This window comes from Rissa tridactyla, unplaced genomic scaffold (genome assembly GCF_028500815.1).
Source record: "Rissa tridactyla isolate bRisTri1 unplaced genomic scaffold, bRisTri1.patW.cur.20221130 scaffold_29, whole genome shotgun sequence".
Taxonomy (NCBI): Eukaryota; Metazoa; Chordata; class Aves; order Charadriiformes; family Laridae; genus Rissa; species Rissa tridactyla.
In genome coordinates, this window is record NW_026529507.1 from 3,627,846 (window position 1) to 3,650,589 (window position 22,744).

The 22,744-nt window shown below is 51.9% G+C and overlaps 1 protein-coding gene across 1 annotated transcript; it reads left to right on the top strand.

The window, feature by feature from the left end:
• Window positions 1-5,338: 5,338 nt before the first annotated feature.
• On the top strand, window positions 5,339-6,001 carry LOC128903337 (olfactory receptor 14J1-like; the record flags this gene model as incomplete). The annotated part of the gene is made up of 1 exon (XM_054187352.1): window positions 5,339-6,001. A coding segment is annotated over one exon (663 nt), but the record flags the coding sequence as incomplete, so codon positions are not given.
• Between the last annotated feature and the right edge of the window lie 16,743 nt (window positions 6,002-22,744).

The window sequence follows — 22,744 nt, forward strand, 5'->3', positions numbered from 1 at the left end:
TTTCACCCATCTATTTATCCATCCATGCAGACCATAGTGTGCTGACATTGAACATTGTGGGGGATGATGCTGAAAGCCTTGCTGACTTCCAGGTAGAAGACAATCATTGCTCTTCCTTGCCCAGAAATCCTCTCCTTTCTTCAGAAAACGTAAAAAGGATGGCCAGGAAGAAGCTACCTTGGGTAAATCCAGGGTAAATCACCTTCTCTTTCAGACACCCAGAAAGGGGTGTCACAGGGGGGCACAGCCTTCTGTTACCCTGCTCATCCTTTGGGCCTTTTTGCAAGGTGCATGCAATGTTTGGGTTCTTACAGTAATCAGGGAGTTCCCTCAGACTCCGTGACCTTTCAAAGATGATGGAGAAGGGCCTCACGGTGACACCGTCCTGCTCGCTCAGGTCCTTGGGAGCCTGCCCCTCCAGCCCCATAGGCTGGTAAGGACTATGTTTGCCCAAGTGACACCTGAATTGATCCGCATTCACTGCTGGTTATTTTCTTCCAGACTCCTGCCTTGAGGAGCAAAGGGCTGAGAGACCTTGCTGGGGAAGACTAAGGCAAGGGGGATACAGTATCTCATATTTCTCTGCACCTGTTCTTACTAAATTCTGCAGTGGCCACAGATAATCTTTGGGTTTTTTCTTGCATTGGTCTGGAAGTACTAAGAGATCCTCTTGATGTCCTCGAAGCTCTTGCAAGGGTCAACACTAGGGAAGCTTTGGCTCCTCTAAAGCCATCCCTATTTCTAAATTCCTGCATCAGTCCTTGCATCCACGTTCCTTCCTTAGCCAAGCTGCTCTCCTGAAATGTCTGGTTGTTTTCCGGCTTATGAATGTCGACAGTTCTTATGCTTGGAAGATGCTTCTCTGAAAGACCAACTGTACTGAGCTCTGCTGCCTTTCAATACTGCTGCCCATGGGCCTACCACTGAAAGTCCCCTGAAGAGGCTAAAATCTTCTCCCAGTATTTCATGGTCCCTATCCTATAGCCAAAGCTGACACTGGTTTTCGCATCCCTGATCAGCACTTCCTCTTTTGCAAGGACTGGATTGGAGTGAGCATCACCTTTGTTGGTCTGCGCCTGTGCAAAGAAGTTGTCCAAAGAGACCCCAACACCAGCTGGACAGTATGCATCCTGCCATGCTCACCTGCCAGTGAGTGTCATTAAAGTCTCCAATAGCACTTGGGGTCATGGATCTGAGGACTTCCATGGCTTGCTTAAGCAAACCTTTCTCCACTTCCTTACCCTGATTGCAGGTGCTTTGTCTCCCACGAGGGTGTCACACTAACAGGCCTCTCCTTTGACCCTCACTCACAAGGGCTCACGCAACCTGCTGCACATCCCATAGAGGAGCTCCACACATAGAACAAGCTCGTGCACATGGAGGGCATCTCCCTCCTCATCTTCCTGGCCCGTCTCTCCTGAAAAGCCCCTATGCACCATGGCAGCACCACTGTGAGCTGTCCCACCACCCCTTGCCACTTATTCCACCAACGTACAAACTCTAGGATGGCAGATGGGACTCCACCTCCTCCGGTCTGTGCCCCAGGCTGAGGGCACTGGTGCACATTTGGTCTGCAGCACCTGAGCTGGAGCACTGGGGCCAAGCTTGGACTTGTCCCAGGCAAACCCAGTACCAAGTGCCCAAGACCCCACACCTGCTAATGCTGTGCTCCAGACCAGAGACATACTGGATGCGACGGCAGGCGGCAATGTGAAGGCACTAAACGAGGAAACGCTGCTCCCTACAACACCAGAAAAGCCAGGCTGGGCTCTGTAGCCCTGGAAGAAGCAGGCTTTGTTGTCTGTAGTGTTGCTGAAGACCTGTGGTGGAGGTGAAGCTGATCTCCAGGATGACAAGGTGCTGCTCAAAATGTCCTTGCGTGTGGATAAGCTGTGATCCAGGAACACTGTGAAAATCATTCACCTGTGTCGACTGTCTCATCAAGGGCCTCAGGAAAGGATTGTTGAAAGAAGAACTGGGAGAGTTTGGGAGCAGCCAAATCATTTGAGGCCCCAGTGTGATAGGCTTCCTGTTCGTGACCTGCTCTGCATCAGCTGAATGGAGATGGGTGAGACCGTGCCTCACTGCAGTGGTGGGTTTCAGTCGCTGATCCACGGAAACTGAACGTGCCTGAGATGCCACATAGGCTTGCACAAAGGAACCAAATCGGCCTGCAGTGCCCTCTGGGGTGTCCCTCACGCATCTGCTCTGAACACCAATGGCTTTCCCATAGGTCCTGTGCGGTCCCTGCCAGCCTGTGCTGGAGAGCGCTGGCATCTCACTTAGCACCACAGGCCTGTGTTTGGCCATTGAGAAGCTTCCTGAATTGGGTTAAGCCATGTAGGGATGTCCCTGAAACAACTGCCATTACAGTCAGTGGAGAGCTAGGAACTACAGCTGATGGAGAAGAGAAAGAGAGGGACTTAGGTCTGTTTGCTCAGCTGATGACCTCTGTAGGCTGCTGTAGATATAAGGAAAAGGAAAGTTTTTAGTTGTCTTAAATGTAAACACCTGCTGTCATTTCCATCTGCCAAAGGAATTCCTCACAAGGCTCCAGGATGGTGCCCCCCGATGCTGCCTTGTCTCTCAGCATTGCCGCATTAGAGCTTGCAGTCACCTGCAAATGTCTTGGACAAGCTCTGGTGTCACCTCCAATGTCACCAGGTGTTTCCACCTGAACAACACCCTCAATCTCCATTAAGTAGCCTGAGAGCTGAGACAAGGAGCTCCCATACAGCTGCCTGTGTTTGTGCACTCCTGAACTGAGGCAAGAAGAATCCCACCTCCTGTGGGTTTGTGGAAGGAACAAGAGGGAGTCCTCTCCTAGCCCAGGACTTCAAACCCAGGATGAGATGCCTCAAATGATTCAGCTGCATCACTGCACCCACCAGGGGTAAAGAGCTGTCTGGGTGTCCTGTCTAATGGTGAGACAAGGAAAGGCTATTCTCATGCCTAACTCTGTCTCTGGGAATAGAAATGACACAGCTGGAAAGAAGTGTCTCTGCCCAGCTGAGGAAGGGAACCTCAGTGCTGACTTCAGCCTGTTTCCCAGCAGGTTCTCCCGAAGCCCCAGGGACACCTGAAGGGAGGCCAAAGTGGGCAGAGAAAGGGCTGCCTTGGGCTGGTCCTCTGCTGCTGAGCTGGGCTGGGCTCCTGGGACAGAGGGAGCTCATGGCAAGCGGGCAGCACTCCTTCCACAGCACTGCAGAGAGACAGCTCTGCCCAAAGCGCAGCAGGGCTGAGGGCACTGCCTGCAGGTGCCAAGGGGAGAGGAGCAAGGCAGAGATGTTAAAGGCACTCTAGGAGCGGGGGGATAGCTGAGCTCTCACTGCGGGAGGAATCTTCACAGCCCTCTATATGGTAAGTCTCTGGCTGCAGGGTACTGAGTTTGGTGTTCTTTGGAGGACATCCTAGACCTGGTTCATCCCGCAGCCTGCAGGACCTGGCAGGAGGATTCTCAGAGATTCCCAAGTAGAGGAGGAGGACGTGCTCTGGAGCAGGGCTTCCCTGCTGCACTTCAGTAGGTCGGGGCACGGTGGTTTCCTTGTCTTTGGGATGACTGCAGGGGTACCAAACTGGGTGTGCAGCCAGAGGAGCCCAGGGCTGTCCTTCCGCAGACGGTCCCTGCACCCCGGGGGATCACTGCCAGGGCATTTCCAAGGAAGCTTTTCAAGAGGCTGGTCAAAGTGGGGATTACCTGAAAGGGAAGGAGTCTGTGCTTTGAGATGAGTCACCTTGTTTGGCTGGGTGGACAGTGGGAGATGGGACTTTATTTTCCCACTCTTGCGAAGGCACGGGGTCGCCCACTCCCTTTGAGTTCTCTGAGCCGCCCCTTTGCCCCTGTGCAGGCAGAGATGCCCTGGAGCAGTTCCCTGCTGCCAGGAGGTGTTTGCAGGGCAGAGCTGAGCACATCGCAGGTGGGATGGAGTTCTCTTTGTGTGAGCACTGCAAAGGAGGAGACCTGGGCACAGAGAAGCGGTTCCCAGCAGAGACAGCTCCAGGCAGCAGAAACATTGTCAGAGAGGGAGAGGGAGGAGATCCCAGAAACGTGAGGGGAGGGGGGATTCGGGCACCCCCCTGCCATCCGCTGCAGTGCAAGCACCTTTCCTGCAGCCGCTCCCAGGTCTCCTCTCCCACACAGTGCAGCCCCCCACTCTCAGCGTCACAAACACTCGGCCATCACTTTCCTTCCCAACAGCTCAACCAACAAAGAGGGAGATGGGGATTCAGCTTCAGCTGAGACACAAGCACTTGGGTCCTGCCATGCAGATGTTTCCATGGAGGAAAAGCAGCCAAATCCCCTCGCGGACTTTGGAGCCAGGCACCAGAGTGTGCCTGACTGGAAAAGACCTTTTAGGACACCCCATCTTAAAGACATTTGGCTCTTTCCCTGAGGGGGCCCTGCTGAGCTGCAGGCTGCCCTCCAGAAGGTCACAACTCTCCCATGGCATCTCTGTGTTTTCTAAGTACCCGACAGAGAAGACACCACAGCGCTAAGGCCAAGGAGATGCCACGGGACGGCTGTAGGTCGGCAGCTGCAATAAGGCCTCTGTGTCCCTGGCTGGGAGGGGAGAGATGAGATTCCTCTGCTCTCAGCAGTGTCCTGGTCTTCTGGGGGGAACACCTGGGTGTTACTGTCCTCAAGCTCAAAAAGGTGCCTGCCTAGGGCAGCTGGGAGCAGGGCTGAGGGACAGGTCAGCTCTCCACACTCTTCACTGAGGGACAGTCCCTTTGCCTGCCAGCACCCACAGGATTTCACTTGGAGTGCAGCAGGAATGCTCCAAAACTCCTCAGCTCTTGTGTGACAACCGGAACAAAATCCACAGAACAAATTCCCCTCAACTTTGCTCTGCCGTCGGGTGAATTAGGAGTGACAATGCTGAAAAGCTCTTCGATATCAAAAGTGGATGTAGGCTAAGATCACCCCGTCTTCCTATCGACCAATTGCTGTAGGCAGGACTGAATCCTGCAGAGCCCCCTGCTCCCAGCGGCACCCTCAGCCAGCACCAACCACAGCTCATGAAAGGGACCTGCCAAAGGTCTGCTTGAAAGGGGAGAGGAACTTTCAGAAGTTTTTCTGAGAAACTGAATAGACTTTGGTCTCTTCTTCGAACAGGTCCCCATGTCCAGAGGACAAATATCCAATGGCAGCTCAATCACCCAGTTCCTCCTCCTGGCATTCGCAGACACACGGGAGCTGCAGCTCTTGCACTTCGGGCTCTTCCTGGGCATCTACCTGGCTGCCCTCCTGGCCAACGGCCACATCATCACCACCATCGCCTGTGACCACCGCCTCCACACCCCCATGTACTTCTTCCTCCTCAACCTCTCCCTCCTCGACCTGGGCTCCATCTCCACCACTGTCCCCAAATCCATGGCCAATTCCCTGTGGGGCACCAGGGACATCTCCTACACAGGATGTGTGGCCCAGCTCTTATTCTTTTTCTTTTTCATGTCAGCTGAGTATTTTCTTCTCACCGTCATGTCCTATGACCGCTACGTTGCCATCTGCAAACCCCTGCACTACGGGACCCTCCTGGGCAGCAGAGCTTGTGTCCACATGGCAGCAGCTGCCTGGGGCAGTGGGTTTCTCTATGCTCTCCTGCACACGGCCAATACATTTTCCCTGCCCCTCTGCCAGGGCAATGCCCTGGACCAGTTCTTCTGTGAAATCCCCCAGATCCTCAAGCTCTCCTGCTCACACTCCTACCTCAGGGAAGCTGGGCTTCTTGTGGTCAGTGCCTGTTTAGGCTTTGGTTGTTTTGTGTTCATCGTGCTGTCCTATGTGCAGATCTTCAGGGCCGTGCTGAGGATCCCCTCTGAGCAGGGACGGCACAAAGCCTTTTCCACCTGCCTCCCTCACCTGTCTGTGGTCTCCCTGTTTGTCAGCACTGCCATGTTTGCCTACCTCAAGCCCCCCTCCATCTCCTCCCCAGCTCTAGACCTGGTGGTGGCAGTCCTGTACTCATTGGTGCCTCCAATACTGAACCCCCTCATCTACAGCATGAGGAACCAGGAGCTCAAGGATGCCCTATGGAAACTGGCTCAATGGACGTTGTTTCACCATTAATAAATTGTCTCCCCTTCTTCGCATGTTTTCTAGACTTTCTGTTAGGCAATAAGCCTGCTTTTTTCTCTTGCAGTCATCCTGCTTCTGTATAATTTTCTGGGTTTGTACCACTTGTCTTGAGGTTTGTTCCAGTTGTGTCTGAGCCTTGCACAACACTGTGTCAAAGGTGACCTGCCTAATAGCAGCTCTTCAAGAAAAAGGCATCTCCCAGGTGCAGTGCCTGGATGCTAGGTGCTTCCTCCAAAGGTGCTGCCAATAAAATGTCCAACGAACTGGTCTTTCAAAGAGTCTCTTCTCCCTGTGTTCTCCCTGTGTTTGGGGTTAAGCTCACTGTACTATTGGGTTCCGTGGACCAAATGTTCTGGTTTGAAAGGCTCTCTTCTTGTCTCCAGTGGTAGTGGAGATGGTGCATGAGCTCCCGATTACCTCCTCAGGCTGCTTCACATGTGTCAGGACTTATGGCATACAGCAGGCTCTATGGAAATGAATTTGGATGTGTGAGGAGAGGATGGGGACTCACCACGTGCCCTGAGCTGGGAGTGAATGAAGACACAGGAGATGAAACATCCACAGAGGTGAAGTCCCCCACAAGCAAAACACTAAACTGAGGTATGCACAAACAAGGACTCTGCAATGCCCAGAAAGTCAGTGTGGATCCGGTAGGCGTGGGAAAGGGAGGCTGGAGAGGTGTGGGAGCTGCCGGAGGACCCTCAGGGCCAAGGAATGTCGTGCTGTCCTGGGGAGCGGGGCTGATGTGAGCAGAGGAGGGGGCAAATTCACTCAGGGTTGGGGGTCACCTCAAAAGGCTATCAGGAGAGGCAGAGAGTGACTAGCCTGTTTTCCTCCTTGCCTTGAGGCCAGCACTAGCCTGGGGCTGATGGGGAGGCTGAGCTCCTTGTCTGCCCCCCAGGGGCTGTGTGCCCTTCAGAGGAGCTGGGGCTGTGGAGTGAGTGCCGAGAGCTCTGCAGCAACTGTGGTGGGCACTGCTGTGGGACCAGCCCAGACCGGGCAGCTGTGCTTGGCTGGGCAGAGGAGAGGGCAAGGGCTCTGGAGAGAGATGAGGAACAGCTGGGATGGGCTGGTAAAAGCCTGGGAGAGGAAAATGTCAGTGTAGAGCTAAGTTGTGTGAGTGTGCAGGGTGTGGGCACTCCAGGTGTGGCCTCACCAGTGCCAAGGAGAGGGGAAGGTCACCTCCCTCCATCTGCCAGCAATGCTTTTCCTGATGCAGCCCAGGAGGCTGTTGGCCTTTGTCATGGTGGTGCATTGCTGGCTCATGCTCAGCTGTTTGTCCTCCAGGACCCCAAGGTCCTTCTCTGCAGAGCCACTATCTAGCCAGTCAGCCCCCAGCATGATGCCCACAGTGTGCCTAGATCACAAGCTGTCCTCCCCCAGGGACTTTCTCAGCAGCAGCTTGTCCTTCTTGCAGATCAGCTCCACCTCTGCCATAGGTCCCACAGTGCTTCAGAGTAACCTGGGACAGCAAACCCCTCTCCTGCCAGGGCTGCGCAGCCAAGGCCTGTTTCTCTCTGGCCTTGGGGACTGCAGCTTTTACTCTCGTTGTGGGAATCTCATCCATCGTTTTGTGTCCACCTGCCATCCACTCCAGCATGCCTCTGCAGGGTTTCTGGCAGGAAGTGTGGCCTGTGGGGGACCCACACCGGAGCAGGCTGCGAGTGCACGTTGCTGGCTCACGTTGAGCTTCTCATCCACCAGCACACCCAAGTCCCTCTCCTCAGGGCTGCTCTCAAGCCATTCTCCACCCAGCCTGTATTTGTGCCTGGGATTGCCCCGACCCACGTGCAGGACCTTGCACATGGCCTGGTTGAACTTCATGAGGTCCACACAGGCCCATCTCTCAAGCCTGTCCAGGTCCTTCTGGATCGCATCCCATCCCTCCAGCTTGTCAACTGCTTCACACAGATTGGTGTTGAAACAAAGAACTCTACACAACAGCACTTGGATACTGTGAAGTCCGTGTTCTTTATTCGGCTTTCTTGTTGCCCTTGATGCCTCTGGCCAGATTTGACTCTCTCTGGGCTTTGGCTCTCCTGACATGATCCATGGCTGCTTGGACAATTTCTCTGTATTCCTCCCAGGCTACCTGTCCTTGCTTCCACCTTCTGTAGGCTTCCTTTTTCTTTGATTTACCCATGGTAAGTCCATGCTGATGGTTCTTAGCACAGCTGCCAAATGGGCCACACTGATGCTCAAGTGGAGCTGGTACTGCCAAGAGGCAGAGCTGGTCAGAGATGTGAAGACCAGTCTCAGCCTTGGCTGTAGTGACCATCAAATGGTGGTCTCCCAGATCTCCAGGGGAACAGGGAAGGAGAGGAGCAGAGCACAGACCCTGGACAGTACGGAAGGAGGCCTACTGAGGGCACTGGCAGGTGGGCTCCCATGGAAACCATGTCAGGGCCCTGAAAATATCCACAGGCCTTCATGGCCCTGAGCAGCTTCACCTGGGGCCTCCTCCCACCCCTCTGTCCCTCAGCTCAGGATCCCCTTTAAGCCCAGGCCTGAGGTTCAGCCCCAGCTTGATCTACGCTGTAGGTGTAAAGGTTCTCCAGACACAGCCTTGCCTGTCCATGGACCTTGTTGGTTTGCTCTTGCAGGCTGACTTCCCAGCTTGATTCTTTATCGGGTGGACCACGAAAGAACTGCCATTCACTGAGCGGCCCTCCAAGTGCCAGACCCCAGCTGATTCACAGGGGCCTAGGGCCCTTCTGCTTTCTTTCTTCATGTCACTTGGTCAGGTTTGGGGAGGAGAGGAAGAAAAGCATGTGAGGTTTCTGGGTGCCAATGACTGAAAGTGGGAAGCCGAAGCATCCCATGTGAAGTGATGTAAAGGCTAGGCTAGTTCAACACTCTTATTTTCAACTCCTTTCTTGGAGGCCTTCAACCTTCCACAGGAATCTGGAAGCTCTGAGATCCCTCCATCTCACTCTCTTTTAGCAATTAAGTTGATAGTAACCAAGCCAGAGGCTTTGTTTCCATTCTCTTTACAGCCTAAATCACCACTTGGTCTGGAGATGTGGAGAAGTTTGTAGAAGAACAAGAAAGACAAGAAAGTGGCTGCTCCCAGGAATCTCAGGAGGCATGGCATACTGATAGCTTTGTTCAGGAAGCTGGTCAAATGCCTCAAGGCACGACCAATGCTGGTCAAATGTTGCTCAAGGCTTTATCCCGTAGGAGATGGAAAACATCCAAGGACAGAGATGGCACAATGTCACTGGGAAACCTCCTGCAATGCTTGGATGCCCCCACAGAGAAAAAGATTTTCATTTTCTTTGTCCTGAACCTTCCTTATTTCAACATCTGACCATTGTCTATTAACCTCCTGCCAAGCACCACTGTCACAAGCCTGGCTCCATGGCCCTGAAAATGTCCCCATAGGGACACACAGGCTGCTATGAGCTTCCCAAGACCTTCCCTTCTCCAGGCTAAAGAAGGCCCTTCCCCTTCAGCCCCTAAGCATCTTGGTGGCCAACCGCTGAACTCGCTCCCAGCTATCACAATCTTCCTTGCTGTGATGTGTTGATCATGGCCAATAGCCAATAGCCCAGCAGCCACACAGTCGCTCACACTTTCTTCCCCCTTCACAAGTGGGACAAGGAAGAAATAAAGTGTGAAAAGTTTGGGGTCAACATAACAATTTAACTGGTGAAGAGAAGAGATTAAAAAAAACCTCAACAAGTGAAACGGAGACCATCACTCAACACCTCCCACAAGCAGACTAATGCCCAGCCAGTCTCCAAGCAGCAGACTCCTTAAACAATAAAAAACCCCACCATCTTCCTCCTGTGCCTCAAGCTTTTATTCCTGAGCATGAGGTCATATGGTATGGAATATGCCTCTGGTCAGTTTGGATCAGCGGTCCTGGCTGGGTCCCCTCTCAACTTCTTTCTCACCTCCCACCTACTCACTGGAGGGAGCAGAACAAAGAAACAGAGAAGGCCTTGACACCATGCAAACTCTGTTCAGCAATGCCCAAAACACTGGAGTCTTCTGAGTTTTCTCAAGTCCCACGGGCATAGGAAACAGCCATCCTCCGGGACTTCTTGTGGTCTGGTCCAGAAGAGAAGCCGTGCTGGGCTGGCCTTTTTCCTTTAGGAGCGGTAGACCAGCAGCCCATGGAGGACCCCGGTGGAGCAGGCTCCTGGCAGGACCTGCTGCCCAAGGAGAGGAGCCCATGCTGGAGCAGGTTTTGCAGCAGGACCTGTGGCCTGTGGGGGACCCACACTGCAGCAGTCCACGCCTGAAGGACTGTACCCTGTGGAAAGGATCCACGCTGGAGCAGTTTGTGGAGAACTGCAGTCAGTGGGAAGGACCCACATTTGGGCAAGGTCAGAAACGAAGTGTTATGAACTGACGGCAACTCCCATTCCACAACCCCCCTGTGCTACTCGGGGCAAAGGTAGAAGAGTTCAAGTGACCATGAAATGATAGAGTTTTCAATTCTTGGTGAAGTGAGGCGGGGAGCCAGCAGAACTGCCACCTTGGATTTCCGAAGGGCAGACCTTAACCTGTTTAGGAGCATGGTTGAGAGTGTCCCTTGGGAGGCAGTTTTGAAGAGCAAAGGTGCCCAGGAAGGCTGGTCATACTTCAAGCAGGTGCTCTTAGAAGCACAGGAGAAGGCCATCCCCATGTCCCGAAAGACGAGCCGACGGGGAAGAAGGCCAGCCTGGCTAAATAGAGAGCTTTGGCTGGACCTCAGAAAAAAAAGGAAGGCTTACATTCTCTGGAAAAGGGGCTTAGCAACTTATGAGGATTATCAAGATATAAAAAAGCTATGCAGGGGGAAGATTAGAAGGGCCAAAGCTCAATCAGAACTCAGCTTGGCCACTGCAGTTAAAGACAACAAGAAGAGATTTTTCCAGTATATCAACAGAAAAAGGAAGACTAGGGAAAATATAGGCCCACTGATGAATGAGACGGGTGCCCTAGTGGTGGAAGACACAGAGAAGGCAGAGTTACTGAATGCCTTCTTTTCTTCGGTCTTCACTGATAAAGCCGTCCCTCACGCATCCCATACCCTGGAGGCAAGGGGGAAGGTCGGGAGAGAGGAAGACTTTCCCTTAGTTGAGGAGGACCGGGTCAGAGACCACTTGGCCAAGCCGGATGTTCATAAATCCATGGGCCCTGACGGGATGCACCCGTGAGCGCTGAGAGAGCTGGCAGATGTTATCGCTAGACCGCTCTCCATTGTCTTTGCAAGGTCATGGGGAACAGGAGAGGTGCCTGAGGACTGGAGGAAGGCTGACATCACTCCAATCTTCAAAAAAGGCAAGAAGGAGGACCCAGGGAACTACAGGCCGGTTAGTCTCACCTCTGTCCCTGGGAAGGTAATGGAGCGACTCATTCTGGATGTCATATCCAAGCACGTAGAGGAACAGGAAGTTATTGGAAGTGGTCAGCATGGATTTACCAAGGGCAAATCATGCCTGACCAATCTGATAGCTTTCTATGATGTTATAACGGGTTGGCTGGATGAGGGGAGAGCCGTAGATGTCATCTACCTTGACCTTAGCAAGGCTTTTGACACTGTCTCCCATAACATCCTCATTAGGAAGCTGAGGAAGTATGGGCTAGATGAGGTGACGGTGAGGTGGATCGAGAGCTGGCTGAGTGACAGAACCCAGAGGGTTGTGATCAGCGGCACAGAGTCCAGTTGGAGGCCTGTAACCAGTGGTGTCCCTCAGGGGTCAATACTTGGTCCAATTTTGTTCAATATATTCATCAATGACCTAGATGAGGGGACAGAGTGTATCCTCAGCAAGTTTGCTGATGATACCAAGCTGGGAGGGGTGGCCGACACTCCAGAGGGCCATGCTGCCATCCAGCGTGACCTGGACAGGCTGGAGAGCTGGGCAGAGAAGAACCTAATGAGGTTCAACAAAAGCAAGTGTAGGGTCCTGCACCTGGGAAGGAAGAATGCCAAACACCAGTATAGGTTAGGGGCAGACATGCTGGGAAGCAGCTCTGAGGAGAAGGACCTGGGGGTCCTAGTAGACAGCAAATTATCCATGAGCCAGCAATGTGCCCTTGTCGCCAAGAAGGCCAATGGCATCCTGGGCTGCATAGGGAAGAGTGTGGCCAGTAGGTCGAGGGAGGTCATTCTCCCCCTCTACTCTGCACTGGTGAGGCCACAACTGGAGTACTGTGTCCAGTTTTGGGCTCCCCAGTTCAAGAGGGACAGGGAACTACTGGAGCAAGTCCAGCGTAGGGCAACCAAGATGATTATGGGACTGGAGCACCTCCCTTATGAGGAAAGGCTGAAAGAGCTGGGACTCTTTAGCCTGGAGAAGAGAAGGTTGAGGGGGGACCTGATTAATGTTTACAAGTATCTAAAGGGTGGGTTTAAGGAGGATGGAGCCAGGCTCTTTTCAATGGTTCCCAGCGACAGGACAAGGGGCAATGGGCACAAGCTAGAACATAGGAAGTTCCGTTCAAATACACGGAAAAACTTCTTTACGGTGAGGGTGACAGAGCACTGGAACAGGCTGCCCAGGGAGGTTGTGGAGTCCCCTACTCTGGAGATTTTCAAGACCCGCCTGGATGCAGCCCTGAGGGATGTGCTTTAGGTAATCCTGCTCTAGCAGGGGAGTTGGACTAGATGATCTCTAGAGGTCCCTTCCAACTCTGAAGATTCCGTGATTCCGTGAGTTAGGAATGAAGTTGAGCCTGGGAAGAAGGGAGGGAGAGAGGGGGGAAGGTGTTTTGAATTGTGTTTTATTTCTCACTGTCCTATTCTGTTACAATCAATTGGAAATACATTTAATGAATTTTCCCAAGTTGGGTCTGTTTTGCCCATGGCAGTAATTGGTAAATTAATTGGTAAACAAATGATCCTCCGAGTTTATTGCTATTGACAAACGTGGCAAGAGTGCCCTCATGCACAAATGCAGTTACTACATCGTGAAGGCAGTCAGGTTGGCGAGGCATGATTGACCCTTGGTAAGTCCATGCTGATGGGTTTTGGACACGTTCTGCTGTTGGTGCCCACAAATGTCACCCAAGAGGACTCCAACTGATGGCCCGCTCCTCACCGATGTGAGCCTGTGCAGCCTCTGGTTCCCTGGGGTGCAGTGTTGGATTCTTCCAAAGATGGGTGCACCACTTGCTTGTCCTCTCTCACAAGAGACCTCTGCCAATCCCATAACCTCTCAGAAAGGATATTCCAAAGAAATATTGATCTTCCCTGTGACGCCATTACAACTATTCTCCCTGTTACACAGTGCAGTTAGTTTCTCTAATTTTTTGTCTACTTGTCCTGATACAGTGACCATTTCTAAAGTCACCTTTTCAGATCCAGACTGTCTAGGCAAAGGCCCTTTCCGTAATTCTTCAGTTTTCTTCTCCATTTACTCTTTGTTCATCCAGGTACCTCTCGCCCACGCTGCTGCTTTCACCTTCAGGGACTGAACAGCCTGACTGTCTCTCAACAGTCTAATTGCCTCCTTAGCCAGCTCTTTAATTATGTTTATATCTATCATTTTTTATCTAACTACCTAAGTTTATCCCTTGTAGAAATCAACCTCATTAGTGGTAGCTTGTACTTAGCATATGATTACAGAATATCATTTATTGTTTATGAAAACTGATTGTGCTTTACTTTTCTTTTCTGAAGAATGGGGAAAATTCTCCTGTGCCTGGGTGCAGCCAGGTCTCTAAGGGGCTCAGGTGGGAGATGGAGCAATGGAGCTGTAACCTGCAGCTGCAGAGACCAGTGGAGAAGTCTGATGCAAGGAGCAGTGATGCAAGTCCCAGGTGGGCAATGTCAGAAATGGTGAGGTTGGGGAGGTGAGGAGCAAGGCTGTCCATCCAGCGATGGACATCAAGGGACTGCTTTACCTAGGTGTCCAGACTTCCTGAGGAAACACTCTGCACCAATATCAATCAGAGAATGCTTCTATCACCTCTTCTGTAAAGTGAAATGTAATAAAATATATCCTTTAACAGAAAAGATCATTTTTATCAGATGCATTTTGAAATCTTCCTACTTCATTACACTATGAAACCTCTCCAATTAGCTGTACAAGTCTTGAAGAAAATTACAAAAAGAGAAGCTTGTTAAGGCTTTCTGTCTTTTAATGAGCCCCATGGGGTATTTGCTGCTGAGTCCACAGACCTCAGATACTGAGAGAAGGTTGAACAGAGTGCTCAAGAAATCAGAAGTCAAACTCCAAGTACCTGGAAGCATTAATGAGCCCCACTGAGGGCCATTCCTGACAAAGCCTCCCCAGGGACTCGTTAGAGCAGATAATTGGAGGCTGTGATTGCAGGTGGGCAAAGGCAGAGTGCAGGTGGCTGTAATGCTGAAGAAACCCTTGGTTGGTTTGATGCAGCAGAAAGGCCAAGCCCTCAGCCCCAGGCCCTGGCAAGGCAGACCCTGTCCCTCACTTGTGGCCCAGGGCTCTTCCTGGGGCAGAGGGATGTGAGGGGGAGCAATGCCAAGTGCAGGAAAATTCTGTGACACCTCCTGGCCTCCCAGAGAAGGGGCGAGGAGGAAGCAGAGTCCTGAGGCTCAAAACAATCACAGACTCATGGAATCATCTATGTTGGAAAGGATCTTTAACATCATTGTGTCCAACTGTAAACCCAACCCTGCCAGGTCCACCACTAAACCACATCCCTGTGTGCCGCATCTTGTGGCGCTGCGCTCTCCCGCTTCTGCCCCTCCCCAGCTCCTGCTCAAGCCATAACCATCAGTGGGAGGTGTGATGAGTGTCACCTGGACTTTGGGGGATGGCTGGCAACACAGCCAACACACTGTCTGGAGTGGGGGCCTAGATATTTTGTTCCCATGCGAATATGACTGTAGGTCAATTCTCTTACTCTATAAATAGTGGACAGCCCAAGAGTGCTTGGAGCTCTCCTGCACGGCAGTGGGCTGCACGCCAGGATCTCCCCTTGAGCAGGGATGCTCGCTTAAGGTTCTCCTCCTAGACGTCGAGAGATTCCTTGCCACAACAGGTTCTCGGTAGGTGATTAATAGAACGTTAAACTGTGAAATCTTAGCTAAGTGATAGAAAGGATTGATTGCACATATATAATCCTTTAGACATAAACCGTTAACCAAGGCTGGGACTAGCATTGGATCCAGCCTCAGGCAGACTCCTCTCCGAGAAGGAGTTTAGAAAGCAAGTTGAGCCTCATGACTCAACGGGAGGGTCTCCCTGACAGCTTGTCCGACCCTGTCCTCTATGCAATAAAGAATCAAGTGTACCTTGTCATCACATCCCATAAAACACTGTCGCGTTCACTACTAATTTTGTTAAATCACTGTTTGTATATTAATAAATATTTCACTCTTCACGCCCAGGCATCTTAGCTTTGTTGGACGCCCTACCAGTGAGCCCAGAAACCTCAACCCATGGAAGAGAAATCCCAAGACATTTCACTGCTCAGAAAGTAAAAGCTGGAAGAAGCCTTGGGACCATTAGTGTGGATGTCCCACCACCTATGTTAGAGTCCAGAAAGTTTCCAAGATGAAGAGACCACACAGGCTCCAAACACAGCCACAAGCCTCATTTTGGCCTACAAAGGTATTCAGAAGGAAATGACTTCACAAACACAGACCCCAGTCATGAGCCTGCTGCTGGATAATCATGTGCCCAAGCAGCAGTGATCCCACAAGCGACCTCTAGCTGCTGGTGTGTTCCATACATGCTGGCGTGTCCCATACTGTGTCTTGCATTCATACGCATGCTGCTGCCATGTCCCATACTTGGGGCCTCACAAGAACCAAGCCTGGTCTTCAACCTGCTGGCCTAAGGGGTGCTCTGGAACACAGGGCTTCAAACACCCACGAGCTTGCTCATGGTCTCTCAGGTCCTCAGGCAGCAGCAGCCTCACAACTGGCATTCAGGCCATTTGCCTGCTGCGGGGCTATCAAGGACTCAGGCAGAAGTGACCTCCAAATCAATATCTGCCTGCTTCTGGCCTATCAGAGATTGTGGCAGCACTGACCTCATAACCAACATCCACACCACGTGCCTGCTGCTGGCCTGTCAGGTACTCATGGAGAAATGACCTCGTAGGCACCGAACCCAGCCTTGAGCCGGGGGTTGGCCTGCCGCCAGGTTCCTGCCGTTATAGCAGCGGTGACCTCACAATCAACACGCCAGGCCTTGGCCTGCTGCTGGCCTGTTGGGTTCTCAGGCAGAAGGGACCTCACAAGCATCTACCCTAGATGTTGCTGGACTGCCATGTCCTCACAGAATCATGTAGATTGAAAGGGATCTTTGGAGATCGTCTAGTTCATTCCTGCTGCCCTAGAGGGAGTCAGCCAGAGCAGGTCACTTAAGAAGATGTCCAGGTTGGTTTTTAGTATCTCCACGACAGGACACTCCACAGCCTCTCAGGGCAGCCCGTGCCAGGGTTCTTGATGCCAAAACCTGTTTTCTTGAGTTCAGTTGGAATTTCTTAGTTTTGAGGATTGGGGCTTAGCGCATAAGCCCTGTCTGGGGACGATGAGGGACATGGGCTTCTTCAACCTGGTGAACCTCCTCCAGCGAGGGTCACCAACCAAAAGGAATAACCTCACTCCAAGTATGGGAGAGAGATGGATGGGATATGACAGATATAAACACATGGAAGGATTAGGCTGAAGAGATTATCAGCCTGCCGAAAGACCAGGGCATTCTTCCAACTGCCTGAAGCTCAAAGCAGCACCTGGGGAGTTTAGAGGGATGTGACTGAGCGAGGAGTAAGGGGATGGGAAACTGGAGAGCAATGGGAAGGCGGGCCCTGATGCCCCATTAACGGTCCAATGGCCCCACCGTGCTGGAACCGCATGGGACAGGTGTGCTCAAGGGTGGGGAGACATCTCCCTGGCAAAGTACCCCGGCAGCCCTCAGGGCTCTGTCCCCCTCAGCCCTCCTGTTTTGGTGGCCTCCCCCAGTGCCTGGGCCACAGATGGTCTGTGTCCCCTCAGTGCCAGCCCCTCTCCCCAGGCCAGCACAAGAGTCCTGCTCCAGGCACAGAGCAGCCTGCCCAGAGTGGGGGCCTGCAGGAAGAGGTTTGTCCTTCCCATGGATTCCTCCCTGCAGGCACAGAAATGCTCCCTTGCTCTTCTCCCTGGTCACCCTTTCTCCCCAGAAAGCCTTTCCCCAGGTGAGTGTGTCCAGGCTGGCCTGGCTGGACATTCCTGGTTCCCACCCCATGCTTCCTGCAGGGACCTGAGCTGGCGGTGCTGCTCTGCAGAGGGAGGGGGCTGTGGTGCCCTGGGGCCATGGGGTGACCCTGCACTCGCCATGCTGGTCAAGGTGGGGAGCAGCCCCAGCCAGAAAGGGATCACTGCTGCTGAGTCCCCTTCCATCTTCCCTGATTGCTCAGTAGACAAGGACAGGGCTTGGCAGGACAATGGGGTGTCTTTAGTGTCACAAAGGGCAGGGAAGGGCTGCCCTAGATCGGTCCCACAGGGTCTCCAGGACAGTGGGCTGAACCATTGTCTAGTCTTTTGTCCCTTTGGCCTGCTGGCTCCTGGCATTGCAGGGGCCTTGTTAGCCCATGGGCTCTTTAGGTTCACCTTTCCTTCAAGGACACTCCACCTTGGATGGTCACTCATTTGATGAGGTGCCACTCACTGCTCACCCAGACTCACATACTTTTCCGGGAGATCCCATGAGCTCTCCTGGCAACTCCAAGTTCCTCTCCAGGATAGCGGTGGCCATCACCCATACCACAAGCGGGACAGTACCAGAAAGAATAATCGAAGGCCATGTGCACTCTGCTTGGACATGTGCCACCAAGAAGGGAGCTCTCTTCGTCCAGCCCTTGGTCCCTAACAGATCCCCCTGCAACTCTGACCCTGTCCCCCTGAGTCTGTGGAGAACCCCAGAACACCATGAGGACTTTTCATGGAACAGTTCCTTGGGTGTGCTCCTGATACCAGCTTTGGGAGAGGCATCCAGCCTTCTGGCCCTGCCTTTCACACCTTTCATCAGTAGATGACAACTCATTGTATGAGGGTGCCACCTGGGCATGAGCCACCTCCTCATGAGATGCTCCAAAATCTATGCCCTCTGGAAAGTCCGTAATCTCTTCAAGGATTCCTGGAGGTTTGGTTTCCCTGGTCGAGCTCACTGTGTGATCAGCACTACCCGCTTAGTCCATGTAGCGTCAGTCGCGTGATGTGTGGAGGGGATATCCAGTGTAGCACAGGCAACTGCTGTGCCAGGAGGAGCCGTGCTTGCCCATCAACAACTTCTGAAGTGGCTCAAACCCCCTCATACGCTGTCAGGATCTCTTTTTCGGTTGGGGTGTTGAGGGCTTCCGATCCTCAATACCCTCATCTCCAAAGCCTAGAGGTTGACCTCAGGTTTCTCCCGATGATTTCTGCCAGAGGCTCCAGGTGAGACCACGTGCCCCAGCTGCACTGTAGAGACCATTACGCACGGCTGGTCCTGTCTGGACAGACCCAAGAGCTACCACACGAGCTATCTCCTGTTTGATCTGCTCAAAGGGTTGCTGTTGCTCAAGGCCGCACTCAGAATAGATCTTCTTTCAGGTTACTCCATAGAGAGGGCTCACAAGCTGATTACAACCTGGAATATGCATTCTCCAGCATCCCACAAGGCCTAAGAAAGCTTGTGCTTCCTTCTTCTTAGCTGGTGGAGACATAGTTGCAATCTTGTTGACCGCATCCATAGGGACATGATGGCATCCATCCTGCCATTTTATTCCCAAGAACTGAATCTTCTCTGCAAGTCCCTTGACCTTGCTTCTTGTATGGCAAAACCAGCTTTCAGAAGAATCTCAATTGCTCTTTTCCCCTTTTCAAACACTTCTGCTTTGTTGCCCCACATGATGAGATCATGGATGTATTGTACATGTTCAGGGCTATCAGGCTCTTCCACTGCAGTTTGGATTACTCCATGGCAAACTGTAGGATAGTCGATTACAGAATCACAGAATGGTAGGGGTTGGAAGGGACCTCTGGAGATCACGTAGTTCAACCCCCCTGCCGGAGCAGGTTCATCTAGAGCACGTTGCACAGGAATGCGTCCAGGCGGGTTTTGAATGTCTCCAGAGAAGGAGAGTCCACCACGTCTCTGGGCAGCCTGTTCCAGTGCTCTGCCACCCTCAAAGTCAAGAAGTTCCTCCTCATGTTTGGATGGAACTTCTTATGTTCAAGTACCTCTTGTCCTGTCACTGGGGGCATTCCAGGTGCATTGGACACCACGTGAAAGCAAACTGTGGCCTGCACCCTGCTGCCAAAGGGATTGAAAAAGAAGAATGCATTGGCAATGTCAGATGTAGCACACCACTTGGCTGCCTTTGGCACCAGTTCATATTGGAACTTCCACCAGAAGGTTCAAGCAAGTCGGGGGGCTAAGGCATCTTCTGTACGAGGGGAACATTATCAGGGCTTTGGAAGAAGGTGGGTGAACTGTTGGAATCTCACAGGCTCTGGCAAATCCCCAAGGGACAGGGGACAGGGCGTAGCTATCTCCATTGATGAAGTGCATCAAAGGTTTTCAGAGCCACCTCCACATTTGATTTTCCACCTATAACCAGTGCTTCTGACTTTCTGCTTCACCGGTCCCCAGGGACAGGAATCTTGTCCGGTCGTTCCCTCCATGGTGTCTCCAGTGATGGGCATCAGTGGGGCCTGGTAACACCCTCACCATCTTGGGGTTTGCTGCTGAGTTTTACTTCTCTAGAGGCTTGCCCAGTGTTTGAGGGTCTACAGGATCTTGGCCGGAGAGGACTCATTTCCATACAAAATGCCATAACCAGCCAAGTCTCTGTGCATAGACTTCCTGGATTCCTCAGTTCTTCTGTGCTTAATTAGAGAGTTCTCAGATGAATACATTTCAATACTAAACAACCATAAGAAAGGATTGCTTCCTTCTTATTTTGTTCTTTATTTTTTCTTCTTACACAATAAATGATGCCAGCAATCTCCAGTTCATGTTGGTCCTGAATTAATGCTAATGGAGCCTCAAGACCCTTTAAGGCAAGACCCTTTATTGCAAACACTCCGTGGACAGGCTTTGTCTCAATCTCACCATGTCTCTCACCTGGCAACCAGGACTTACAGCAGCTTGTTCAAACCTGAGCTTTCTCCACTCCAGTCCGTAGCTGCGTGTTTCCACTCCTTGGCACCGGTTCCCACCTGCTTTACCTTGAAAACGAGCTGACACAGAATGGTGTTTCCTAATGGCCAACAAAGGAAATCAAAGGCAGGCAGAGTTCAATACAGAGAAGACATGCCTCAGCTGTATGTCACGTCCCCATTCCCTGCCCTGAAGTTCACTTTCCATTCTGGATGGCCTTAGACCAATAGAAAACACATTTTCCTGTCAAGCACAGATCCCAGACTGTGTTCCGAGGACATGTTTATTTTAATATATTTCACATCTGTATCTCCTATCTAAAAGAGGCTGGGCGCAATGAAGGTTGGATACGTTGGATAGATCCTGCCTTTATCTCTTTGCAGTCAAGCAATGGTCCCACCTGCTAGCACTTCCCTCCTATCGTCCCTTTTTTGAGATGGCCAAATCTTTATGGGGCGTACAATGGCATAACACCATGGCCCTCCAAGTGCCAAACCGTAACCGGTGTACATGTTCCCTGAGTTCATCCAGGCACCGTCTCCTTCAGGCACCCAGAAATGCAGTGCGAGAGAACATGCTTTGGGACATGTTCCTCATCTAAAGGGAAGCTAAGCAGCCTTTAGCTCCCCACCTCCTTCTCTGGACCCTTTTGAAAGATGCATGCAGCATTTACTTTTTGCCAGATGTCAGGGAGTCCCGCCAGCCTCCAGGACCTTTCCAAGATGATGGAGAGTGGCCTCACTGTGACATTCTCTTACTTTCCAGCACCTCTGGATGTAACCTGTCCATTCCCATGTACTGGTAGTGGTTGAGTTTGCTCCAGTAGATCCTGATTTCATTCCTATCCGCCATTGGCTGTTCTTGTCCAGAGTCTTGCCTCGAGGCACAAAGCCCTGAGAGACCTTGCTGGGGAAGTCTGAGGCAAAAAAGGCATAGAGTGTCTCGGAACTCTCTCTCCCTACTCTAACTCAATACAGCAGTGTCCAACTAATATCTTTGTTTTCTTCTGTAAGAATTCCTGAAGTTGGAAATCTCGTTATGATTCCCCTGAATTTACTTTCAGGTTTCAAACTGAGTTTTGATACAGGCCAATGTTCTTCTTGGAGGATGCTGTCCTTGAAGACCAGCTGTACAGAGCTTTGCGCCACCTTCAATGCTCCTGACCATTGGATCCCCACGAAAACTCCTCAGCGTAGGCCAAAGGCAAAAGGACCTCTGAGGTCCAGCATCTGCAGTCTTCTGTTCTGCTTCCTCACTGCCCTGGAGTGCTGGGACCCCACTACTTCAGGATCACGACAGCCAATCTTCACGTCTCTGACCAGCTCTTCCTGCATTGCAGGTATCACATCAAGGTTGGCATTATTTTTGTTGGCCCATCTGGCAGCTGTGCTAAGACGTTGTCCTAAGACACTCCAGAAACCACCTGGACTGTACATGCTGCTGTGCTCCTCTTTCAGAAGCTGCCAGTATCATGGCAGTCCCCAGCGAGACCCAGGCTCGTACAGCCAGACGCTTCCCTGGGATCCTTCAGAAAGACTATACCCTCTTCCTCATCCTGACTGTGGGTTCCTTATCTCCCACCATGACAGGACACTTCTACTGGCCTCTCACCCTCCCCCACAAAGGCTCACCAAACTCTTCACCTGCCCCAAGGAGTTGCGCCATACATCCAGTTAACGGCTTCACTTTCAGGAAACCCCACTCCTGATCCTTCCAGCCTGTCTCTCCTGAAAAGCCTGTAGCCATCCATTGCAGCACCCCAAGCTGTGTGCCTTGTCCCACCATGCCTTGGCAGTTCCTCTGTCAAAGTCAAAAAGCACAGGCTCTCTCTCAACTTGTCTCTTCCCCTGGCTGGGAGTTTTGGTGCACATCTGGGCTGTGGCACCTCAGGTGTAGCTCCAGGCCAAGCTCGGACGTCTCTTAAAGGAAACCTGGTACCAAGCATTGAAGACCTTCTGTGTGCAAAGGCTTTGCTTCACGGCAGAGACATGGTCAAGTGGACGGCACCTGGAAGCTTAAAGCTGAAATTGGATGTTGATGGTGAGCAAAGCCTGCTGTCTGCAAGAACAGAGAGAAACAGGGCTGGGAAGGGCGGCCCTGGCAAGAAAGAGGGTTTTTGTCAGTGGTGTCTCTGCAGCCCTCAAGGGCCTTTGACAAAGGTGAAGGTGATCTCCATGAATGACAAGGTGCTGCTGACAGGTCCCCCACGAGATTTTTTTGCCTGTTCCTTGACTGTATTATGAAGAGGGCGAGTAAATGTTGGGCAAGAGAAAAAACAGCACTTTGAGTGCAACACATGAGTGGAGACCCTGGTGCGACGTGTCTTGTGTTCTAAACTGCCTCACATCTACTGCATGGAGAAGGGAGAGACCTTGCCCCACTGCAGTGGCAATCAGTCACTTGTGTTATGAAAATTTGCAAGTGGCCCGTGCTGACCGAGCAGAGAGGCTAGGACACAAAGTACAGAGGTGCACGTGTAAATATTTAGTCATGTGCATGAGGCGTCCGAGCTCAATTGGGGTACCTCAAATGTGGTTAAACACAGGGTTCTTATGCCATTCAAGCATTCAGGTACCTTATTATTTGACTAATGACTAACTAACACACACAC